A 21,060-nucleotide genomic window follows, 5' to 3' on the forward strand; every position below is an offset into this window, starting at 1 on the left:
GCCCAAGTGAATAAAGCAGGGCTGCGGAGTCGGGTCATATTTCAAACGACTCCGACTCCGACTCCGACTTTCTCAGATTAGCTGATTCCGACTCCGACTCCGGCTCCGGCTTTGAACAAATGGTTGGCTCCGACTCCGACTCTGGCCTACCAACTCTAGCTGACTCCGACTCCGACTCCAGCTTTCAATAAATGGTTGGCTCCGACTCCGACTCCACATGTTTTTAAATGTTTCAAAAGTTAGTTCATTATTATTAGTTAATTCTTTTTAAAACATTGATAAATAGGATTATTACAATACTCTCTAAGCGTCATGTTTTTCTCAAGAAAAATAAGTAAAAGTAAAGTAAAGTAAATAAACGGAAAAAAGTTTCTAGTTATTAGGTTACAAGTTTTATGCGTTATGGAAACAGAAATCAAAAAATATCTTCAGTTTTAGAGGCATTTTGAGAAGACCAGTTTTGTAAGTAAATTTGGATTTATTTGCTTAACCTCAAATTTGAAAATATTTTTTTCAAAGCTAATAAATTTAAATATTAAATTGTTATTTTTGAATGAATAACTAAAAGAAATCCGACCTTAATGATCTGTTGAACATTAAAATTCAATTTGCTTACTTTCAGGCTGACATTTGTAAGAAGCACAGTGACAGGCACCTTGTTTTTTAAATGACAATTTTAAACGAAACTTTTTTTTTTGTTAAGACGTATATGGACATCAAGCCATGGCTGAAGGAGATTATTATTGCAAATCAATGTATCTAAACAATTTCTTCGTGGAAAGGACGCTTAAGATGTTCTTTTCAAATATCTGTGACATGGAAAATATTTTAACCTGGAAATTTTTAATTTATTTAAATTTTAATATTGTATATACTTTTAAAAGGAGGTGCACGATACTTCGTGAATCTTCACCTAAAACGAAGCTTTATGGATTATCTTGCACCTCCATCAAAATATATGAAAAAACTTAAAATATAATAAAAAACAAATATCCACAAGTTAAATATTTTCTAGGTCACACATATTCCATTTTTTAAAGGTACATTGATTTGCAATGATTTTCACCTTCCATCATATTGGCGTAAGACATACAGTATGATGTACATACATTACGAAAAAAATGTTTTGCTTAAATATTATTTCATTTTGTTGATTTCAATAAATTTTAAACCAGTTTATTGAAAGCTTGAACAATTCTGTTTTATAAATTAGTGTTTTTCTATATATTCAGGCTGATGCTAATATTTTCCAAAGTTTTTTAACAAAAAAAAAAAAAAAAACTGAAATAACAAGCCATAGTCTCAACATTTTAACATTTTGTTTTAGCACGAGTCGTACATTTATCCAACGAGGTTCACTGAGGTAAATACGACGAGTGATGAAAAAATCAAGTATTGCAACGAGTTCCGTACAACGTTTTTTGCAATTCGGAAAACACCCTTTAAACAGAATTATAGGACAAATGTCCATGCATTGCGTCAATGAATCGTTTGAGTCAAAAATGTTGAAAAGTATAACAAGTGCTGAAAAGAACAAAAACCTTAAATAAAATTTGAATAGAAATAATAAATGACAAAAAATAAAAAAAATTTATGGGTTGTTTTCGACTGGTACACTTGTTGCGAGTTGTTTGTGGCTTTCTCAGTCAATAAAACAGATCAAACGATTTTGTTGTTTGAAATTGCCCGACGTTTCGGCTCGGGTTTGAGCCTTTTTCAAGGGAAACTATAATTGGTTGAAACAAGTTAAAATACACATCAAAACAAACAAAGAAATGGACATACTTATGGTCTAATCGTTATCGTTAAAAACGTTAGTTGCAAACGGTGGGACGTGTCTAGGGGGATGGTGTTGTTGGTGGTGCTATTGGTACAAAATTGAACGGTTAGATTTGAACATAAAACATAATTAAAGAACATACTGCACAAACATGAGATTTGTTCAGAGATCTCATACTATCACTACGCACTGTTACGATCACTTGGCTACTTTTGGGACAACATGGGATTGGTACAGTTTTGGCTCAATAGTTTTGGCTCAAATGTTGGGTTCATTTTTGGTTTTTGGTGAGTTCCTCTAGGGACGTGTTTGTGCTGATATTGTTCCTGCGTGTAATATGTGTGTTGATGGAGTGTAGTATTCCTGTGTAGGTAGTGCCAAGCTTCTCTACATCGGTACGGTGGTTAACTGTGTTTGTTTTGACAGCAATATGACACATTTCCAATATCGGCAGAGCAGTGGATTTGAATGTACTGTCGATGATCTGGACCTTGTCCAGACCAAACGAGTGTCCCTCTTCAATACAATGTTCAATTAACGCAGTTCTATCCTTTAGCTTGTCTTTCTGCTCTTCGATATTGGTAATGCCACTTACCACTACAGATTGAAGTTTGTTTACATCGTGCTTGTGTCCGTACATTCTGGTTTGGAGTTTGTTTTTAGTCATGCCAATGTATGTCATTTGGCAGTTGTTACAGGGGATACTGTAAACAACTTTGGACTTTTGCAGAGGTTGTACTGGGTCACGGATGTTTTTGAGGATTTGGGAATTTGTTTTGAGGGTTTTGCGGGCTACTTTAGTGTTGGGAAAATCATTTTTAAAGGAGCTAATTAGTGCACTAGTGAGGATCGGGATGTGGGGCAAGGATCTGTATGTTGTTTGGGCTGTTTCTGATGTTGTTGTCGGGTGGTTACCTGTTGTGTTGTTCATGTTATTGCGGGACCACAGCCTGTTGATGAGGGTTGTTGGATAATTGTTGAGGCGCAGGTGTTTAAAAATGATTTGTTTTTGCTGTTGTAGGGGCTGGTCGGTCGTAAGGGATGTCACTCGGTGGATGAAGTTGGCAGCTACGTTGATTTTCATTCCCGTTGGATGAAACGACAGGTAGTTTAACAGCCGCCCAGATGCGATGGGCTTGGAAAACCATTCGGTTGACACGGTCTGGTCTTGGTTCCTGATGACGACGGTGTCCAGGAACGGTATTTTGCTGTCTCTCTCTTCTTCCATCGTGAACTGCAAATGTTCGTTGTAGCTGTTGAACAACGCCAACGTGTCGTGAGTTTTGTTGTTTGGTAGAGCGATCAGCAGATCGTCTACGTATTTGTAGAGCACCGGAACCTCGAACTCAAGCTGGCGTAGTACATTCAGCAAGAGAATCTCCATGACGAGGTCGGCCAAAATTGGCGAAATCGGGCTCCCCATGGCTGTCCCAAACGTTTGCATGTAGAACTTTCCTCGAAAGCAGAAGTAGCTATTGTCCAACAGAAACTCTACCAATTCGAGGAAAAGGCTGAGGTCGATGTCCGTTGCCCGTTGTATTACGTCCCAGCACGCAATGATGTCGTGGATAACCAACAGTTTAGGGACGTTCGTAAATAGCGAGACGACATCGAACGACACCAAGCAGTAGTCGGGGGGCAACGTCACGTTCCGTATCTGTTCTACAAAGGTGAAGCTGTCTTTGATGTTGAAAATGCTTTGGTGTGCCTGTTTTAGGATGCTGGACAGGTACTTGGAGAGTTGGTAGGTCGGCGCCGTGATGTTTGGGACTACTGGGCGCAACGGGAGGTTTGCCTTGTGTGCCTTCGGTTGACCATAGATGCGTGGGCATATCGATGTTTTGTTCCTCAACCGTTTGCCAGTGTCCTTATCGATAAGGTGTAAATCCAGCAGTCGGTCTACCAAGTTGTTGTTCTTACGTTCGACGCTCGGAGTTGGGTCCTTGGGAAGAACCTTGTACGTCGAGTCGGTAAGAAGAGCGTTCATCTTCTCGTCATATTCTGTCACCTTCATTAGGACCATACGTTTGCCCTTGTCCGACTCCAACACGCATACCTCCGGATGTTCAGCTAGAAAACGTTTTGTTTCTCGGGTTGCGCTGTCACAAAACGCTTGAAGTGAATCTTTGTAGCGATTTGATTTGATACGGGATATGTGGTTTTGTATTTGTGTTGCTGCAAGACATCTGTTCTTGTCTTGGGCTGCTTGGTCGTCGGACGTACGGAGTATCGATTCGACATCGGCTATCAGGTGGAACATGGGGATGTGCTCTAAGCGTGTGACCGGATGTGAGAACTTCGGTCCGAGGCTGAGCAAAAGTGTTGTTTGGGGAGGCACAGTTAGTGTTGTGGCATTTAGGATCGATCGTTCGTTTAGTGTTGGTACGGTTTCGTCCGGAACCAATTTTTCCATAAGCTTGTTCAACTTATCGTTGGTCTTCCGTTGTGTCTTGTTGAAGTTGTTTTCGAACGACCGATTCTGGGTGGTGATAAATCCTAATGCAATATCAGGACTGGCTGAGGTAACGATGTCCAACTTGCCGTTTTCCAAATCCCGTTTTAGACACTTGATCTTGTAAAACGTATGCTTAATCTCAATGTTAAGCAGCGCCTTTTTGAATTTGTCCATTATCCTTTGTAGTTTTCCCATGTAAGGACTCCTGTCCTCCAGCAATGGATGCGTGCATTTTAGGGTGTTGACGATGTGTGCCGGAAACACTCCCTTTCGGCGACATTGGATCAGGAAGTTTTTCCTTGTTGTCATGTTGCTTAGTCTTGTGTTGTTAAGTGCGTAGTGTTTGAATTTGGTTGTTGTTTCTTGTCCAAAATTCATAGTGATGTGCTCGAAAAAACCAACTTGTATGTTAGCCATATTGTTGTTTATGGGTTGTTTTCGACTGGTACACTTGTTGCGAGTTGTTTGTGGCTTTCTCAGTCAATAAAACAGATCAAACGATTTTGTTGTTTGAAATTGCCCGGGCAATTTCAAACAACAAAATCGTTTGATCTGTTTTATTGACTGAGAAAGCCACAAACAACTCGCAATAAAAAAAATCTGAAATTTTAAAATTTTTATCTCTTAGAAACGTGTTTTAAAGATTGAAATAATGTGATTTTTTTAAATTAACAATTTTCCACGTATGGCCCGCAAGCTCATGTGAGCTACAAATTTGGCCCGGCATTCAAAAACTTTGGACACCCCTGCTTTAGAAACAATGTATTTAACAAAAGGAAAAAGTCGTTTTAATCACATTTCGAGGCATTTTGAAACAATTTAACCAAGCAATTATCTAAAAACGAGTTTTTTTAAAACAAAAATGCTCATCTTCCTAATTGTTCTCTGGTGCACTACTTCAATTTCAATTTGTTGCTCAGATTCGAAGTTTATGTTTAAAAATAAAGTATTTCCTGCAATATTATACCAAAATTTTACCATTTGCTTTTTTTACGCTAAGCAAACAGCTCTGAACGTTTGAGAGTTGAGTGACTTCTAACAAAGGTCGTCTGCTTATCTCAGCCATTGCACGTCAAACAGGAAGTCTCCAAATCAAAAGTGCTAGTTTTTTTTTTGGACGTCAACATATTTTTCCTTAAAAGCCCAACTAATAACCTTTCTTTTGAATTGTGGCGCTTCAAAATTGGTTCAGCCGTTCCGGAGATATGATATGAATTTGATATAAAATTTCACTCAGTGTGTTTTTTGGAATTGCAAAAAATGTTGTATGGAACTCGTTGCAAAACTTGATTTTTTCAGCACTCTTCGTATTTATCCAGCTCGGTGAACCTCGTTGGATAAATGTACGACTCGTGCTGAAAAAATCCTCTTTTTGCAACTTGTTGCATAAACTACTATTTTCAAATTGTTAAAACAATCAAGTGAGCCATATATTAAACATATTTTGCACTAAATAAGTCGGTCATCGAAACGATGAAGAAAGTCTCTCACAAATTCCAAAATAAAACAAATTTAACACACTTTATTGTAACATAACCGCATTCAACAACGAAAGCACAATGAGGTTGATGATCGCAATAACGGCCACCCCGACGGAGGCGATCGTTTTCAGTTTGCGCCACCGCTGATCGTTCTTGATCTAGAAATAAATCGTAAAACGCAACGCTTCGATTAGTTTGCTGCACATCACGCGATTCCAGCAGCTCACTCACCGATATCGTGACCATAGAAATCCCGACCAGCACCTGCAGCACCAGCGACGTGATGACCATCCCGAGGCAGGCCTGGTAGGACGGTGCTTCCTGCTGGGTTTCGGTCAGCAGCCGCAGCTGGTTCGTGTTGGCCGCCAGGAAGGCCACGTTCATCGCATTCTCCACCACAGTTCGGTACGTCTCGGTGCTGATCGGTCCCTCATCATCGTCGCCATCCCTGGCCGACGATCGTCGACTCTCGGCACTCTCGATGCTGCTCCGATTCCGGTAAAACGTTTCCTGTGCCGCTCGGTTCGGAGTGTTCTCGTAGTTGCTCCACTCGTTGTCCAGCTGTGGCCGCACTCGGTCCACGTTCCGGTCATAGACCACCTGTCCGGCCATCGCCGCTGCTGGCCGCCGTTGCTTCTCATTCCCGGTGAAGATATGCACAGCCCCATTGTTGTAGATGTTGGAGTTGTTGTTGTTGATGTCCTGCTCGGCTCGTTGCTGGTTCTTGGAGTTCTTCTCGTAGTGTTGTCTCCTCGGTGCGTTCCCCGGACAATCTGCCGCGGTCAATCCTGCGTCCATTGCGCGTCGATCGCGATTCGACTGAGCAGCTCCGCACGGTGCAATCAAGTTATTATAGGCAATAAAATTGAGGGTTTCTTCGGGTAGCACACGCGCGCGCGATGTCCGTTGGCGAGTTTGGCGGTCAGCAATGTTCTGAACACCCGCCATGAACGGCATAGCGCATCGAGCCTAGGAAAAGCGTTCTTGCTGGTGGCGGGAGGTCGGTGTTCATTCAAGTGTGGTGCCAAGAAGTAGGTGAGAATTGGTCAAGTTTGTCTGACTAAATGGAGAAGGCAGGGGTGCTTCTTTACGTTCAATGTTTTAAAGTTATTGGGTTGATTGTATGGGAAATAAATGATTTAAAATTGATGTATATTGCTAAAGGAATACAGATAGATTTCATGTATTTTTAATAACAAAACATTAGTTGTGAGCTGAATAAAAAAATAATCAAGAAAAACTTGCACTTTTTGCACAACTCGGCTGATAACTACTGGCAACAAAACAAATGTATTGAGCTTATACATTTAACAAGACCAAAGTTGAAATACCACTCCAGCAGAGTTGAAATTCAATAATACATAATTGAACTAAAGGCTGTCTTGGTTTTACGTTGTCAAATCCTTTAACAATCGACAAAAATAATTTTTCTTTTGAAAAATGCTGAATTTTTCACATTTTTGTTCAAGTTTTGTCTTTTCTCTTTCTCATATAAAAATTTGTCCTAATTCTTAAAAAATCGTCAAATACAAAAACATTTTGATGCACTCAGAACAGACTTCAATCACGCTTTGCAGCACTTAGTGGAATGCACAGCGCAATGCATCATTAATCAACACTTGGCTATTGAAGTCAGTGCGGACTAACTAGCTTACCGGAAGTTTCCTTCCACTACGTTCATTAAACTCTCCCGGTAGTCTACCAACAACAACAAATACACCTGGCGTATAGATCGAACACATGTTATCAATGCTGGGGACGATGTGTAAATCTACGCAGAATCAAGCCGTTTACCACAGTTGACTGCATTCGATTGTTCACTGGATCTGTTGGACACAAACCACTCTGTTCAGCATGCAAACTTTTTTAGTCCTGGATTGACCAGCGATTGGGCTAGTTCTTGGCTTAGGTTTAGAGTATTCTTTCTTGCGCTAATTAGAATCGGGCCAATCAAACGAACATCTGCGCAGCCAGCTGAGTAGATGAGCCTGCCTCATGAGTACGTACTAGTTTGGAAGCTCGTTCAGGATGGACACTAACCGCCAGTTGCTCTTTCTAGGGTTCAGCTTCGGAGCGATTCCGTTCTTCGGCGATAGTATGAGCTATCAGGTCTCCGAAGAGCGCCATGAGGACACCACGGATCTGTACCAACCTGAGCGGCCACCGCGGAAATCCAGCCCGGAACCATTCTACGAAAACACCGGACCACCAGCCCTGCCCGTGTTTGGCCGCAGGACACGAAGTGACCTGAATTTGGCACAAACCAACAGTGGCACCTCCGACGGGTACGTGGAACCGGAAACGTTGAAAGCCTCGTCGGCGGCCATCGTTCCACTGTCCTCAACCAAGCCAACCGTACGAATCCGCAGCATACCATCGGTTCTGCCACCGATTCCACCGCGACCTCCGCTCGACTCGGACGCCCACTCGGACGTCACCGACCGGCGAGCCATATCCGAGACGCACCCGTACGACATCTCCAAGAGCATCGCCGAGTCCGCGATGGACATTTCCCTGCTGACGGCCAACGCCAACCAGCTGCGGCTGCTCATAACCTACAACCAGGGCTCGCAGACGTACCTGGCCTGCATCACGTTCATCATCATGTCGCTGGTGCTGCAGATGCTGGTGGCCGTCACCATGATCATCGTTTCGGTAACATGACATCAAATCCCCCCAAACAAATCCCAACTGCTTCAAGACTATCGTGATCCCACAGCTCACCAAGAAGAACCTTCCGGAAGCAAAGCGGCAGAAGCTGAAAATTATCACCTCCGTCGGGGTGGCCATCATTACGATGATCAACATCCTGGTGGCGTCGCTGGTCGTGGCCGAACAGAACCCGGCGGTTATGGCTGGGATGATAGATGCGGTTACGATGGCCAGTGTCAGTACGACCGCAGCAGGAACCACGACGACGACGCCGATGGCCATCACCAGCAGTGAAGCGGCGGCTGTGGTGGAGTGATTCGGAATGGGGGGAAAGTTGTGGAGTTGTAAACAGTATTTATGTGTTTAGGGAGCGTTCTTTTATTACGTAACGCAGTAGGGGGGAGGGGGGGGTCGGAGGCCGTGTTACGCTCCATACAAAATTTTTAAAATTTGTATGGAAATTTTGTTACGAGGGGGGGGGGGAGGGGGTCTAAAAGTCCGATTTTTCGCGTTACGTAATAAAAGAACGCTCCCTTATATTAAATAAAAGTAAGATATTTTGAACAAATGTGTCCTACACAGAGAAAAAACAGTTACCAAAATCGCGAACAATTGTTCATGAAAATGAGAACCACAAACAGAGTGTTACAATGTCATGGTTTGTTTTTAAAATCGTACAACGAACAAAGTGTTCAAGGTTTCCAGTTTCGTGAACGCTTGTTCACGATTTTGGGAACTGGTTTTTCTCCGTGTTTCTGTTTCTGTTGCGGTGTCAATCCAGAAATACGAAAAGTGTTGCGCGAAACGGAAATGATGCATTTGGAACTTGACCATGAAAATTAAAATTTTTATAGAGTTGATCTCATTACACCAACCAACAAAATTTCTGCACAGGTTCAACTCGAGGGGAAGCATGAAGTTTAGGGTTCCCAGAACCAAGTGTACTTTAAATTATTCACAAATATTGATAGTGTTATTGATTTTTCAGAATTTTATCAACCGAACTTTGTTTTATTGGAGAAACAACATGTTTAGTAAAACAATGAAGTAGGGCCAATTTCTAAGTGTAAACAAAGAGACTAACCTGCTCCCGTCATTTGATGTTTACGAGTTGGATAGTGAAGAAACATGTTTCTACATAAAAAAATGCAAAATGATTTGTGAGTTCAATTTGTTGGGTGGTGACGCGCGGTCAATTATGTGGCATTGTGTGTGAAAAGAAAAGAATTTTATTTCGTGTTTCATCCTGGTTGGCTTGCCCACAAGCAGAAGAAAATCAGTTCAATTTGTTGGGTGGTGACGCGCGGTCAATTATGTGGCATTGTGTGTGAAAAGAAAAGAATTTTGCTTCGTGTTTCATCCTGATCGGCTTGCTCAAGTCCTTCCTACATCATCGTTGATCGGGAGGCACGACGTCGTGTGAATTGTTGCATTAAAATAAGTTTAAGTATTACTGTAAATGACTGTAAAAAAGTCCTTCCTATATCATCAATGACGTCTGGATAATCGTGATGAATAATTACATTTATTCAGTGTTTAAATACCTGTGCGCGAGTGTTTTGGTGTGCTCATTAGAAAGACCTTCCCATAGCATCGTTGCTCGGAAGGCTCGCCGACGGGTTTGTTATGAAAGTCCAACTTCAACTATCGGACTAACATTCCTCCCTTTTGTTGAACTGCAGGCTTCTTGGGAGGGCGCCGGTATTGACTAATAAAGTCGGGGTCTTCAGGGGTTAAACAGTGAACGGATGGTTGGCTCCCACTGATCATTTTTGATTCATTGTTTAACTTCAGCTGATCTGTCAATAACGGAGTAGCAGCTCATTGGCAGTCAACCATGCTCATGCTCATGCTCATGCTCAAAAAAATGCAAATTGATTTGTTTCTAAGTGAATTGAATTTGTTAAAAAGAATTTCCCATAGAGCATGTTCTATAAGTTTATTGTAATAACAAAGTTGAGGACTCAACGAAACAAGAATATCTAATAAATTATATTGCGTGTAGAGTAAAGGTAAGAACAAGATTGTCCGTCAGACCTGGACGCAAACGCAAAATTTTGCGCCTGTCATCATAGCCTGCCAGTCATCGACCATTGAACAAAGCAACCCCTGTAGATTGTTCGACTGACAGTTGTTGGAAAAATCGAACTGGCACAGCGTTCTGCGTTCACCACTGCGTCGAACGGACAATCTTGTTCTTAGCTTAAGGAATGCGTTATCCAGCATACTGATCATAGGGGAACTATACCAATTTCTATTATCGGCCTATCATCACTTTGATCATGAACTAAAGCTTTCATAAAGTGTTTTTGATTGTTCCAAAGTAGTTAACTCTCCATTGCTGATGTATTCAAAAATGTTGATTCAATAGCGGAAAACGGAAAAAGTGATGAGAGTTGGTTGAACGGCTTAGTGTGATTAAAGTGGGTATATTTCCCCTACTATCGTACGTTTCAATGCCACACGTCTAGCAGAAGTTCACTTGCGCACTTCCCAGCATCTAATGCAATTGTAAAATTCTCTGAACTTTTGAATAGCAACTGTGAGATATGAGATGCTCATCTTTGTTTTTCACAGTAGCTCAATTGATTTTTTTGTGAATTAAGTTATTAAGTTAGGGTATCGAATTAAATTTCTGACTTATGTCGAATAAAAAATAAAGAAAATTTAATAACTTCATCTTTAAAGAGAAGAGATAATTAGCTTCAAGAATGTGCAGAAATTTCATACACTTACCCTATTGTAACACAAATGTAGATCAAAATTGCATATGAGGCAACTTTTACAGATCACTTGAGTTGTAGGCTGTGGCGCAAACATTACGTGTTACGAGTTGTGCTGTAACTTAAAAGTTACAACATCCGGCAAAGTCAAATTTTTCTCTTAAATCATGACCAAAAAGGAGGAAACTCCACTGGAGATGGAATCTGTGGTAGAAAGTGCGCTGAAAGCCGTTGATCCTGCGGCGTCCGATGATCCGGGAATAATAGAAGCTAAGAAACCTGGTCTAGGGAAGCGACTCGGGAAGTTGGTTGGTCAACGTGCCACGGATGTGTCGCTGCTGACGGCAAATTCAAACCAGCTTCGACTGATGATGCACTACAACAAGCATTCCAGCACCTACATGATCTGCATCAGTTTGATCATCATTTCGTTGATTGTGCAGAAGCTGGTTGCCGCGGGTTCTTTGGCGGTTAAGGTGAAATTTCAATATGTTCTACCAGTTTTTTGATATTAAAATTCTCATTTTCAGAGCCGTCCAAAAAACAAGCGAAATGTTCACTTGAAGCGAGTAAAGGTTGCGACATCGATTGGCGCCGCAATCATAACCGGCATCAACCTTCTGATAGCATCTTTGGTGTCCACCGGGAGCAAAAACGCATCCAATAAGAACGAAACTATTGCAGAGCAAAAAATTGATAATTTGCTGAATATGTTTACATGATACATGATACATGGGAGAATAAAAGTTGATTTAATTTTGTCTGAAATATATTTTTTTGTTAAAATCTTCTTATATAATATCTCGCATGGCTAGAAACAAAAAAATAATACAATTGCTAATTTTGGTCCACATCACAGACATACTATCGTAAACTTACTTTATCACAGTTAGTTCTTTGAGTGTGATTCCCACTCGAAAAGCAGCTTTTGTAGTTAGTCCATGACTCAGAAATTCAACTCTTTATTTTGACTGGCTCGCATATTGAACGCATTATTCAGTAGCTCCACAGAAACCATTTGAAACAGTTGCATGAGACACAATCAGAAACTAAGTTCAAGCAGAAAGTTGATCGAAATGGCGAACGGTTTGAGGCAATCAACGGAAATGAAAACTTTAGTGCAACATGACTTCAAATATGACAATCCAATTCACTCGGAACAATCATCAGCTCACGGAGGTAGTCGATCTGAGTTCAACGATGGGCAGGACTACGACCAGGACGTCAGCTATGATCTGCAGTTTCACAAAGTGATCGTCAAAAGGGCAATGGATATCGCGATGCTAACGGCGAATGCCAACCAGTTACGATTGTTGTTTACCTACAATAGTCAGTCTCAAACGTTTGTTGCTTGCGTTACGTTGGTTATTCTTTCACTGTTGTTGCAGACAAGCGTAGCGATTTGCTTGGTAATTGTGAAGGTATGAATATTGCATAGTACTAAGTTTTGATTATTAAACTGTATTCAACATTCCAGAGCCATCCCAAGCCCAGGAGAAATGTTCACATGAGGAGACTGAAGACCGCATCTAAAATTGGCGTTGTTATAATAACTGTTATCAACATTTTGGTGGCTTCGCTGGTGATAACTCGGGGTGAAATTGGAACGGCTAATCAAACTACTGTGAATATGAGGATTAAAACATGAAACGATATTTAAAATGTACATTATTTTAAATGAGTATTTATCCTTGTCAAATAATCAAATTTAGCTCCTGACGCCACCGCGTAAAAAGAGGTTTCTCTGTAGCATTAGTGCCTCCGATCGATTTAAATACCTACCTAAAAACGTTGTTATGGTTTCATTTGTGCAATCTGCCAATGGACTTTCGTAATTTTTGTTCTCGTGGATCAAACTTACTTTTTGCCCAGGTATTTAAAAACGTAAGTTTTACAGAAAACCTAGATGTTTGGGTATCAAAAGATCGTAAATTTTATGCCCTTTCCGATGCCACATATGAATCGCGGACCGGTTCGAATGCCGGCGGATTTTCCGACGACGTTATTCCGGGTTGGTACGAAATTCCAACGAAAAATCTATTCTATCGATACAAATACCCTTAAAACGGTGTTATCCTCACTTCAAAATGTTTATTTAGCTATTCTATGGTAATATATTGACGTTTAGTTGATGTAAATGTTTGCAAAATTAAGTTTAGATAAGTTTTATAATTTCCAGAGTTATATAAACTTTTATACTAAGTAGTTAGTAAACTTTATATTCAATCGAAATTATTTTTTTGATCAGTAAACGATGCCTATTTGGAGTCGGGAGACTGGATTAATGGTGATTTGTCAACAAATAACTTTATTTATGTTAATTTTTCGAAAGGTGTACAAACTTTTTCTGCATCTTTTTTTTATTTTTGTGATAGTATTTGTTATATAACTTTTTATAGAAATCATCTTTTCATGAGTTTTTTTTATAGCAAAATGTTTGGCATGAGTTTCTGAACAAAACGTAGTACTAGGTTTCTGTCAAACTTTAAATTGTTAACATGTTTCATCACAAAATGTGCATAGTGCCCAAGGGGTGTAAATACTTTTTTTGCAATTCCGTCGTGAAACTACTTACTTTTCCTGTCATTCTTGAACGACGAAATAGCCTACTTTTCTGTACCAAAAATAACAGAATCGAATAGCAACACTTTTCAAAATAAATGCTAAAAAGTTCTACTTTTCAGCACTCAAATTGGTGCTGAAAAGTTGAACTTTTCAGCACTTGTTTCGAAAAGTAGCACTTTTCAACATTTTTTTTATTTAAACGATTTATTGACAAAATACATGAAAATTTGACTTAAAATTTCACTCTTGTGTGTTTTTTGGAATTGCAAAAAATGTTGTATGGAACTCGTTGCAAAACTTGATTTTTTCAGCACTCTTCGTATTTATCCAACTCGGTGAACCTCGTTGGATAAATGTACGACTCGTGCTGAAAAAATCCTCTTTTTGCAATTTGTTGCATAAACTACTATTTTACATACTGTATGTATTTTCATCACTTTTGAGTTACTGATGCAGTTTTGTTGAAAATCGTGTGCTATTTCAGAAATCAGAAAAAATATTAACAGAATCTGGAGATAACCCAGTTTTCTTTCGCTAAATCAAACCATGTAGCCATGTGTGAGGGACAAACTTTTGCATTTTCCTCAGCATGCTGTTATGACATATGGGACATGTTTTTGAACAGGGACAGTATACCTCTGAATAAAAAAAACTTGGCACTTAAAAAATCTAAATATTTTAACATTATTTTCAACATAATTCACATAAGTGCATAATCAAATCACAATTTTTTAATGGTGCGTTCATAATAAATTTTTGTCAAGGTTTTGGAAGTCCTTTTAGCTATGTTTTACATCAAATTAATTGTAGTATGGATGGGCGTTTAAGTAGAATGCATTACTGTGAAACTTGGGCCGAAAATCAAGAGATTTTTTTTTTCTCATTTTTGTAACCACAATTTTGGTCAAGATCAAGACAACGAAAAATAATAAACGATTATCCGAATTGATTAATTTCCGACGACTTCGGATAATTGAGTCTGGACTGTACTAAATTTCAAACTTGATTATCCGAAGTCCTCGCAAGAAAATCATTTCAGATTATCAAATCTTATTTTTGAATTGTCTCTTTTGGGCTGTACCATTAGGGTGACAAGAAAAAAAATTAAATTTTGGAAAATCTGAAGGAATACCTCTTGGCGAAGCGGCCGTGGCTGACTGGTTACGGTGTTCGCTTTCTAAGCGAATGGTCCTGGGTTCGATTCCCATCTGCTCCCAACGAGAAAGTATAGGAAATATTAATCTTGAAACTCTGAACATGAACGAAAAATCAAAGTCGCCCGAGTCGGGGTTCGATCCCCCGTCCTTTGGATTGGTAAGCAAAAATGCTAACCACTAGGCCATCACGGCTTGGTGAGCAACGTCTGGAATTAGGAATACTGTTACTATCAAACTATATACGCGCTGGGTCCTTGTCCATTTGACAAGGGTTCGGAAGTTCTAAATAACGTTTGAACCCGATTGGTGCAAACGTTCTTCAGGGCGGGGCTTGTCGATAAAAGCTGAGGGACCTCGCGCTCGGCTAGCCAGCGTAGAAATGGGTCACCGAAGCTCGGCAGAGCTAACACCTTCCAAATGCCTATGCGAGTTATTTGCATGTATAGAATGTAGATCTAAAAAATACATGGAAAAAACTCAATTTGTAAGAAGCGACCGCGTGGTCCCGTTTGGTTGGTTGCACACACACACACACACACTGCACACACACACACATCTGAAGGAATACCTCTTGGCTCGTTTCTTTAGGCAATAATAAGTAACTGTACAAATTTTGAGCAGAATCGGTCAAGGTTAAGGGGTCGCTTTTTATTGTTGAATTTATATAAGAAAAATCGTTAAAAAATGTATGGGGAAAAACATCGCTTCAGGATTCTTACTGCAGGTTGAGCAGGTTTCGCCGAAAAATGTCCAATTGTGAGATTCTTGTAGGAAATTTAATTTCCTAAAACTTTGTCCAAGGGTGCAAAACGATCCGCATTGATCCTGATGAGTTATTAGCAATGCGATGAAAAGAAATCGGCTTATATACTTGAAAGAATACAAAGGGTATATAGGAAGTAAATAAGATAATTCTTTTTACTAAAAAAATCACCAAAAATCAGGATCAACTCAGATCATGTTGCACCCTTTGACAAAGTTTTAGGAAATTAAGTTTCCTACAAGAATCTCACACTTGGCAGTTTTTGGCGAGACCCACGCCACCTGGCAGAAAAATACTGAAACGATGTGTTTCTGCATATATTTTTGCGATTATCTTCATATAAATTTCAACGATCATCCGGGACCGTGGTGTAGGGTTAAGCGTGGTTGCCTCTCACCCAGTCGGCTTGGGTTCGATCCCAGACGGTCCCGGTAGCATTTTTCGAGACGAGATTTGTCTGTCCACGCCTTCCGTCGGATGGGGAAGTAAATGTTGGCCCCGGTCCGCCCTGTGAGCGATAAATTGGGGTTCAAATCCCGTCTTGGACAAACACAACTGGTGATCATTTATGCTCAGTGAAGGGAAGATATTGTACCATCACAAACTGGACATATCATTCTTTTCAAAGGCCAGTCCAACTGATAAAATTTAACCACAAAGATAATTCGTTGAAAATTACAATTTGTATTTTTGTTGGAAACGTTTGTTTATTAATGTTATACTTTGTTTGAGGTTACGGATTAATCTTAAGATGATGAACTGGATTGAGTTTGAACATAAATGTTCAAACAAATAATTCAGTTCTGAATCACCAGGAGAAGGAAACGTAGAGATCCCCCGCTCGAGTTCCAATTTGTTATAGCAATAAATTGTTGGGAATCACCATGCTAAACTATTATAGCACCACAATTAGATCACTGTTGGTGAAAAGAAAGAAACTACATATAGAATATTTATTTTTTCAATTTTCAATGTGAAGAAATTCATCATCATCCTTCATCTCATCTCCACTCTCCACGATATTTTGTGTTTCATTCCATGTTCATCTCATTCATAAAGCAAAAGTCACTCGATAACTCAGCTCTGAGTGACACGAAATGAATCCGGAAAAAATTACAGTATCATCAAGTGACGATCGCGTCGCGAGTGCATTCGCGTGTTGCCTTTCTACTCACTCCTCCTCTGTATCGTTTAGTAGCGCTCAGTGTGTCAGCAAAGTAAGTCAGCATAAAGTTTATTGGAAAGGCAGTTGTTTTACGCGTAAAGCTATGCTTCCGTGGTTGCTTGCATTTGTGGAACCGCAGAAAAAAAGCATAAGTGATAAGGGGAAGCAACTGTTATCAACGTGACACTAGTTTGTGAGCATTGTGTGAATTTCAAACAGAACGTTGTTTAGTTGAAGTTGGATTGTTGGCGGGACGACATCAAAGAATAAAGTGTCACCCAAATTTGGATTTAGTTGGAGCTGCAATTGGGTGCAGCCATGTGGGACTAATCGTTAATCGGTGGAGCGTTTTTTACCACTCAGTGAAGTGCAGACACCAAAGAAAATTGAAAAAAGTGAGTGAAGGTTGGATTTGCGACGGCGAACGATTAGTGCAATGTACTAAATCGACGGTTAGTTTATATACGCTATAAATAGGTGCATGGAAAAAATAATTGATGTGCTTGACGCGTGGCTGCTGTAATTAGAACAATCAGATGAATGTGATGTGATTACCGGTGACGTTGCGATTGGAATGTTTCTACACAAGCTGGATGAATCATTAGGGGTTAGAGTAAAAAAAATGAAACGAGATCGAGAGAATGAGAGAAAATATCATCTACAACTTGGAACAGAATTAATTATCTCATGAGAACTTATAAAGAAGGCGAGTTTACATCAAATTTGTTTAAACATTTATTTTTGTTTGTCTCGTAGTTGGAAAATTATTATTTTTGGATTGATATTTTGGGAGAAATTTTTATTAAGATTTAGAAAATTTGCTTTAATAAAGTTTTTTGAAGATGCATTCATTAAAAAAAATTGAAAAAAGGTTTTCCCAATATTAGATTTAAAAGACTTTGTTGACTTGTGATAACTGCTGACACCAATTCATGTTTTCCTCCTCGAAGAAGGGAAAATTTTCTTTACTAGTGATAACTGTTGAAGGAAAATTCAACTTGTGTCAACAGGTATCACAAGTCAAACCAGTTTTCCTTTTTTATAGAAGGGAATATTCAACTTTTGTTAGCAATATCACAAAAAAAGGAAAATCCGAACACATTACGTTTTAAAACTGATCAGTTTTCGAAATAGATAGTACATTTAGAAATAAACTTTTCTGGGGAATGGACCATTATGGGAAACGGCATTCTGGGGAATGGAAAAGAATCAGACAAATTAAGACAGTAGAGAAATGAGAGTAATGATTGATTGAAAAAAAGAACTATTTACACAAAACTGAAAATTATTTTTTTTTTGCAAAATCAATATTGCAATCAAAATTGACTTTTTTCCATTTCAATCCTTATCAAGTTATAGGAACATTTTTGAAATTTATTTTAAAAAAATAGGAAGGAAAAACACCCCGAAAATAACATTATGAAAGAGATGAGAAAATGTTCAACAATGTTCTTCTTAAACTTTATTGAACGAACAACTGTTATTTAGATTTAGAAACAAAATTTAGTTAAAAATTGTGTGTTCGCATTGCCACCTAACAGTTAAAATAGTTTATTGTTAATGTATCTTATGCAGACTATTAGAAATAACATTTAATAAGATGAAATAATTAATCATCAAATAGAAATTTTAAACAAATCGTCAATTTCAGGGAATTTTGACTTTCTCAACCAACACCTGCCATAACAAACCCACACACCATGCCCAAAGAGAAGGAAGTTCCTTTGGAAATGGTCTCCTCGCCAAAATCCACCCAACCTCTGCTACTGTCCTCCACGGAGCTGCCAACATCGACAACCACCACGTCCGAAATGGGCACCGACGCCGCCACCGATTGGCGTCGCCACAGCGCTTCGGAAATCGACGGTGCCCGGCGAAATCGGGGCCAGCAAACGCACGCGTACGACCTCCACAAGGGCATCGCCGAGTCCGCGATGGATATCTCACTGCTGACGGCCAACGCCAACCAGCTGCGGCTGCTGATCACCTACAATGGGCGCTCCAAGACGTACATCGCGTGCATTACGTTGGTGATCGTGTCCCTGGTGCTGCAGGTGCTCGTGGCCTGCGGGGTCATTATTATTAAGGTTTGTTGGACGACTACCTATTCTAGACTTCATTTGAGTTTGATGGTCTTTGCTTTCCAGAGTCAACCCAAATCCCGGCTGAACGTCCACATTGATCGGTTAAAGATTGCCACTTCGATAGGCGTGTCGATCATCACCGTGATCAACATCCTGGTAGCGTCACTGGTGGTCACGGACGGATCTGGTGGGACAGGAGTAGCCTAACCCACTATCCTAAGTTCATCTTGTGTTTCCCGTGATATTTCGTGCTATACTTTAGTTATATCTTGTATATATATCAATTAAAGAATAAATTATCTGGTTCAAGTGTTCAGCGTAACCGTGAGCTTTAAGGTTAGTTCCGCATGCTTGCTTCCGATTCTAACTCACAGCTACGAAACATCCATTCCAGCAGACTCAGTTCTTCGAACTTCATTCAACCAGCAAGAATGGCAGACTCGACAACAGTCTCGACTACCGTTCCACAGAAGGGAATCCCCGAAAAGGTTGAGTCAACCGTCCAGTTGACCCCGCCCTCGGACCCGCTGTACTACAGCGCGGGAAGCAGTGAATCCCAGTACCAGCTGAGGTTCAGCTACAGTGACTACGATCTGTACCGCAGTGTGGTGGAAATTACGTTGAATGTGTCGTTTTTGGCCGCCACCAGCAACCAGCTGCGGCTGCTGATCAGCTTCCGGGAGACGGAGCACTTTGTCGTCAGTACGGTGCTGGTGACGGCGTCGCTGATTCTGCAGCTGCTGATCGCGATCAACGTGGTGACGATTGCGGTGAGTGAGGTTTTGGAGCGGGAGGGAGATAACGGTTTTAATATTGTGTTGGGTTTGTTCACTTTGAAAATGGAAAAAAGTAAGTACTACCTATTTATTTTACTTAGGGGAGAGTGGGGAGACTTGATCCTCGGAGACACTTGATCCCAAGCCTGTATCTCGCCAGCATGTGGGTAAAACAATTATCTTTGTTCTAGAAAGTTGTGCGAAATTGACTAAAACTCATTGTAGAAAACAAAGAAAAAAATTAAAAAATGTTTAGATTGAGATATACACTAGGGTATTTCAGCCAAACAAAAAAGTTCTCAGAATACGGCAAACCGAGGTTCCCCTTGTAGAGGATACCCATTGGGACTCTCATGCCAAATATCAGCCCATTTGGTTGAGAATTGGCCTGTCCCCAGCGGTTCAAAGTTTACACGTAAATTACTATGGGATTTTTGTGTTTTTCGTTCAATCGTTCCTACAAGTCTGGGGACAACATGGATTCACTCGGAATAAAGACAGGTGTGTAGGGGATGGTCCAATGAACAAGTTCCAGAAGGATTTAGGGTTGTCCATTCTGTCCCCAAGGTGCGCATTGGATCGACGTCCGGTGTCTCCAGAATCAACGATTCACCCTTCAAATGTACGCATTCTCCCTAGTATGCTATGACGGCTAGCTGAAAATTACGACGCCCCATGTCGGACGGTGAACACTTTTTGACTTTTTGACAATTTTTATATCAACTTTTTCCCATTGAAAAGCAATTTCCCAAAAGCCGTATTTATTTTATTGATCATTGCTAAAAATGTTTTTTGGTTCAGTTTTCAATTTAAAAAAATGCTTAATATTTGATATTATGCTTTTTGAAAAGTTATTCTTGATTCCTGAATTTTCAAAAGATTTTTCAATTTTTTTAATTTTTCGATAAACAATATTTTTATTAGTTTTCGATGATTCTAGTAGTATGTTGTTGATCACTAATTGTTGATATTTCTTTGTAATACTGGGGCTATATCGGAGTAATTATTCAATAACTTAATAAAAAAATAACAAATACTTATTTCCTTCATAGTCATGACGTTCTAGCAGGATTCTAGCCGAGTTCTCACAGAGCTAGATATTCTTACAGCATTCTAGCAAAATGTACCACCGTTCTAGCAGGGTTCTGGCAGATCCAGCTCAGCTAAAATTGTTCGTGACTGATATGCTGAAACAGAGGTGGAAAGTCGATAATGGGAAATGTGAACAATGTTCAAGCAATATCATATCAATTTTTACTCCAGTAATCTTTTATTGAATTTTACTAAACATATTTTTTCCTTTTCAGATGAATGACCAATTTCGGTGGATGAAATTAAAGGCGTTTACATCAATCGGAGCTATTCTCCTAACCGTCGTCAGCATACTCATTCCCTTCGTCATGAATGCAGAACACTCAACCGTGGACTATTTAGCAATACAATCGCACTAGAACTTGTA

The 21,060-nt window shown here is 39.9% G+C and overlaps 7 protein-coding genes across 8 annotated transcripts; 5 read left to right on the forward strand and 2 right to left on the reverse strand.

Moving 5' to 3' along the window:
* Positions 1–1,596: 1,596 nt before the first annotated feature.
* Positions 1,597–4,752, reverse strand: LOC120413525 (uncharacterized). The gene is made up of 2 exons (XM_039574397.2): positions 1,786–4,752; positions 1,597–1,726 (listed from the first exon to the last, which is right to left on the reverse strand). Exon 1 carries the CDS (start codon positions 4,650–4,652, stop codon positions 2,052–2,054), a length of 2,601 nt encoding a protein of 866 aa, XP_039430331.1. The 5' UTR covers positions 4,653–4,752; the 3' UTR covers positions 1,597–1,726; positions 1,786–2,051.
* A 1,005-nt stretch (positions 4,753–5,757) lies between these two features.
* Positions 5,758–6,868, reverse strand: LOC120413577 (uncharacterized). Its single transcript, XM_039574465.2, has 2 exons — positions 5,948–6,868; positions 5,758–5,874 (listed from the first exon to the last, which is right to left on the reverse strand). The coding sequence occupies exons 1-2, from the start codon at positions 6,671–6,673 to the stop codon at positions 5,758–5,760; spliced, it is 843 nt and encodes a 280-aa protein (XP_039430399.1). The 5' UTR covers positions 6,674–6,868.
* Positions 6,869–7,300: 432 nt separating this feature from the next.
* On the forward strand, positions 7,301–8,704 carry LOC120413565 (uncharacterized). The gene is made up of 3 exons (XM_039574444.2): positions 7,301–7,715; positions 7,776–8,371; positions 8,436–8,704. Exons 1-3 carry the CDS (start codon positions 7,712–7,714, stop codon positions 8,682–8,684), a joined length of 849 nt encoding a protein of 282 aa, XP_039430378.1. The 5' UTR covers positions 7,301–7,711; the 3' UTR covers positions 8,685–8,704.
* A 2,481-nt stretch (positions 8,705–11,185) lies between these two features.
* On the forward strand, positions 11,186–11,942 carry LOC120413566 (ninjurin-B-like). Its single transcript, XM_039574446.2, has 2 exons — positions 11,186–11,567; positions 11,622–11,942. The coding sequence occupies exons 1-2, from the start codon at positions 11,259–11,261 to the stop codon at positions 11,811–11,813; spliced, it is 501 nt and encodes a 166-aa protein (XP_039430380.1). The 5' UTR covers positions 11,186–11,258; the 3' UTR covers positions 11,814–11,942.
* A 196-nt stretch (positions 11,943–12,138) lies between these two features.
* LOC120413515 (ninjurin-B-like) lies at positions 12,139–12,746 on the forward strand. Its single transcript, XM_039574374.2, has 2 exons — positions 12,139–12,512; positions 12,569–12,746. Exons 1-2 carry the CDS (start codon positions 12,168–12,170, stop codon positions 12,737–12,739), a joined length of 516 nt encoding a protein of 171 aa, XP_039430308.1. The 5' UTR covers positions 12,139–12,167; the 3' UTR covers positions 12,740–12,746.
* Positions 12,747–16,758: 4,012 nt separating this feature from the next.
* On the forward strand, positions 16,759–19,147 carry LOC120413557 (ninjurin-B-like). 2 transcript variants are annotated; one of them, XM_052708291.1, is made up of 3 exons: positions 16,759–17,193; positions 18,393–18,828; positions 18,889–19,147. In XM_052708291.1, the coding sequence occupies exons 2-3, from the start codon at positions 18,442–18,444 to the stop codon at positions 19,030–19,032; spliced, it is 531 nt and encodes a 176-aa protein (XP_052564251.1). In that variant the 5' UTR covers positions 16,759–17,193; positions 18,393–18,441; the 3' UTR covers positions 19,033–19,147. The 2 variants fall into 2 exon arrangements, with proteins under 2 accessions (XP_052564251.1, XP_039430371.1); XM_039574437.2 differs by lacking the exon at positions 16,759–17,193 and adding an exon at positions 17,238–17,447.
* LOC120413558 (uncharacterized) lies at positions 19,022–21,060 on the forward strand. The gene is made up of 3 exons (XM_039574438.2): positions 19,022–19,161; positions 19,220–19,595; positions 20,909–21,060. Exons 2-3 carry the CDS (start codon positions 19,257–19,259, stop codon positions 21,050–21,052), a joined length of 483 nt encoding a protein of 160 aa, XP_039430372.1. The 5' UTR covers positions 19,022–19,161; positions 19,220–19,256; the 3' UTR covers positions 21,053–21,060.

This window comes from Culex pipiens, chromosome 2 (assembly GCF_016801865.2).
Source record: "Culex pipiens pallens isolate TS chromosome 2, TS_CPP_V2, whole genome shotgun sequence".
NCBI classification, from domain to species: domain Eukaryota; kingdom Metazoa; phylum Arthropoda; class Insecta; order Diptera; family Culicidae; genus Culex; species Culex pipiens.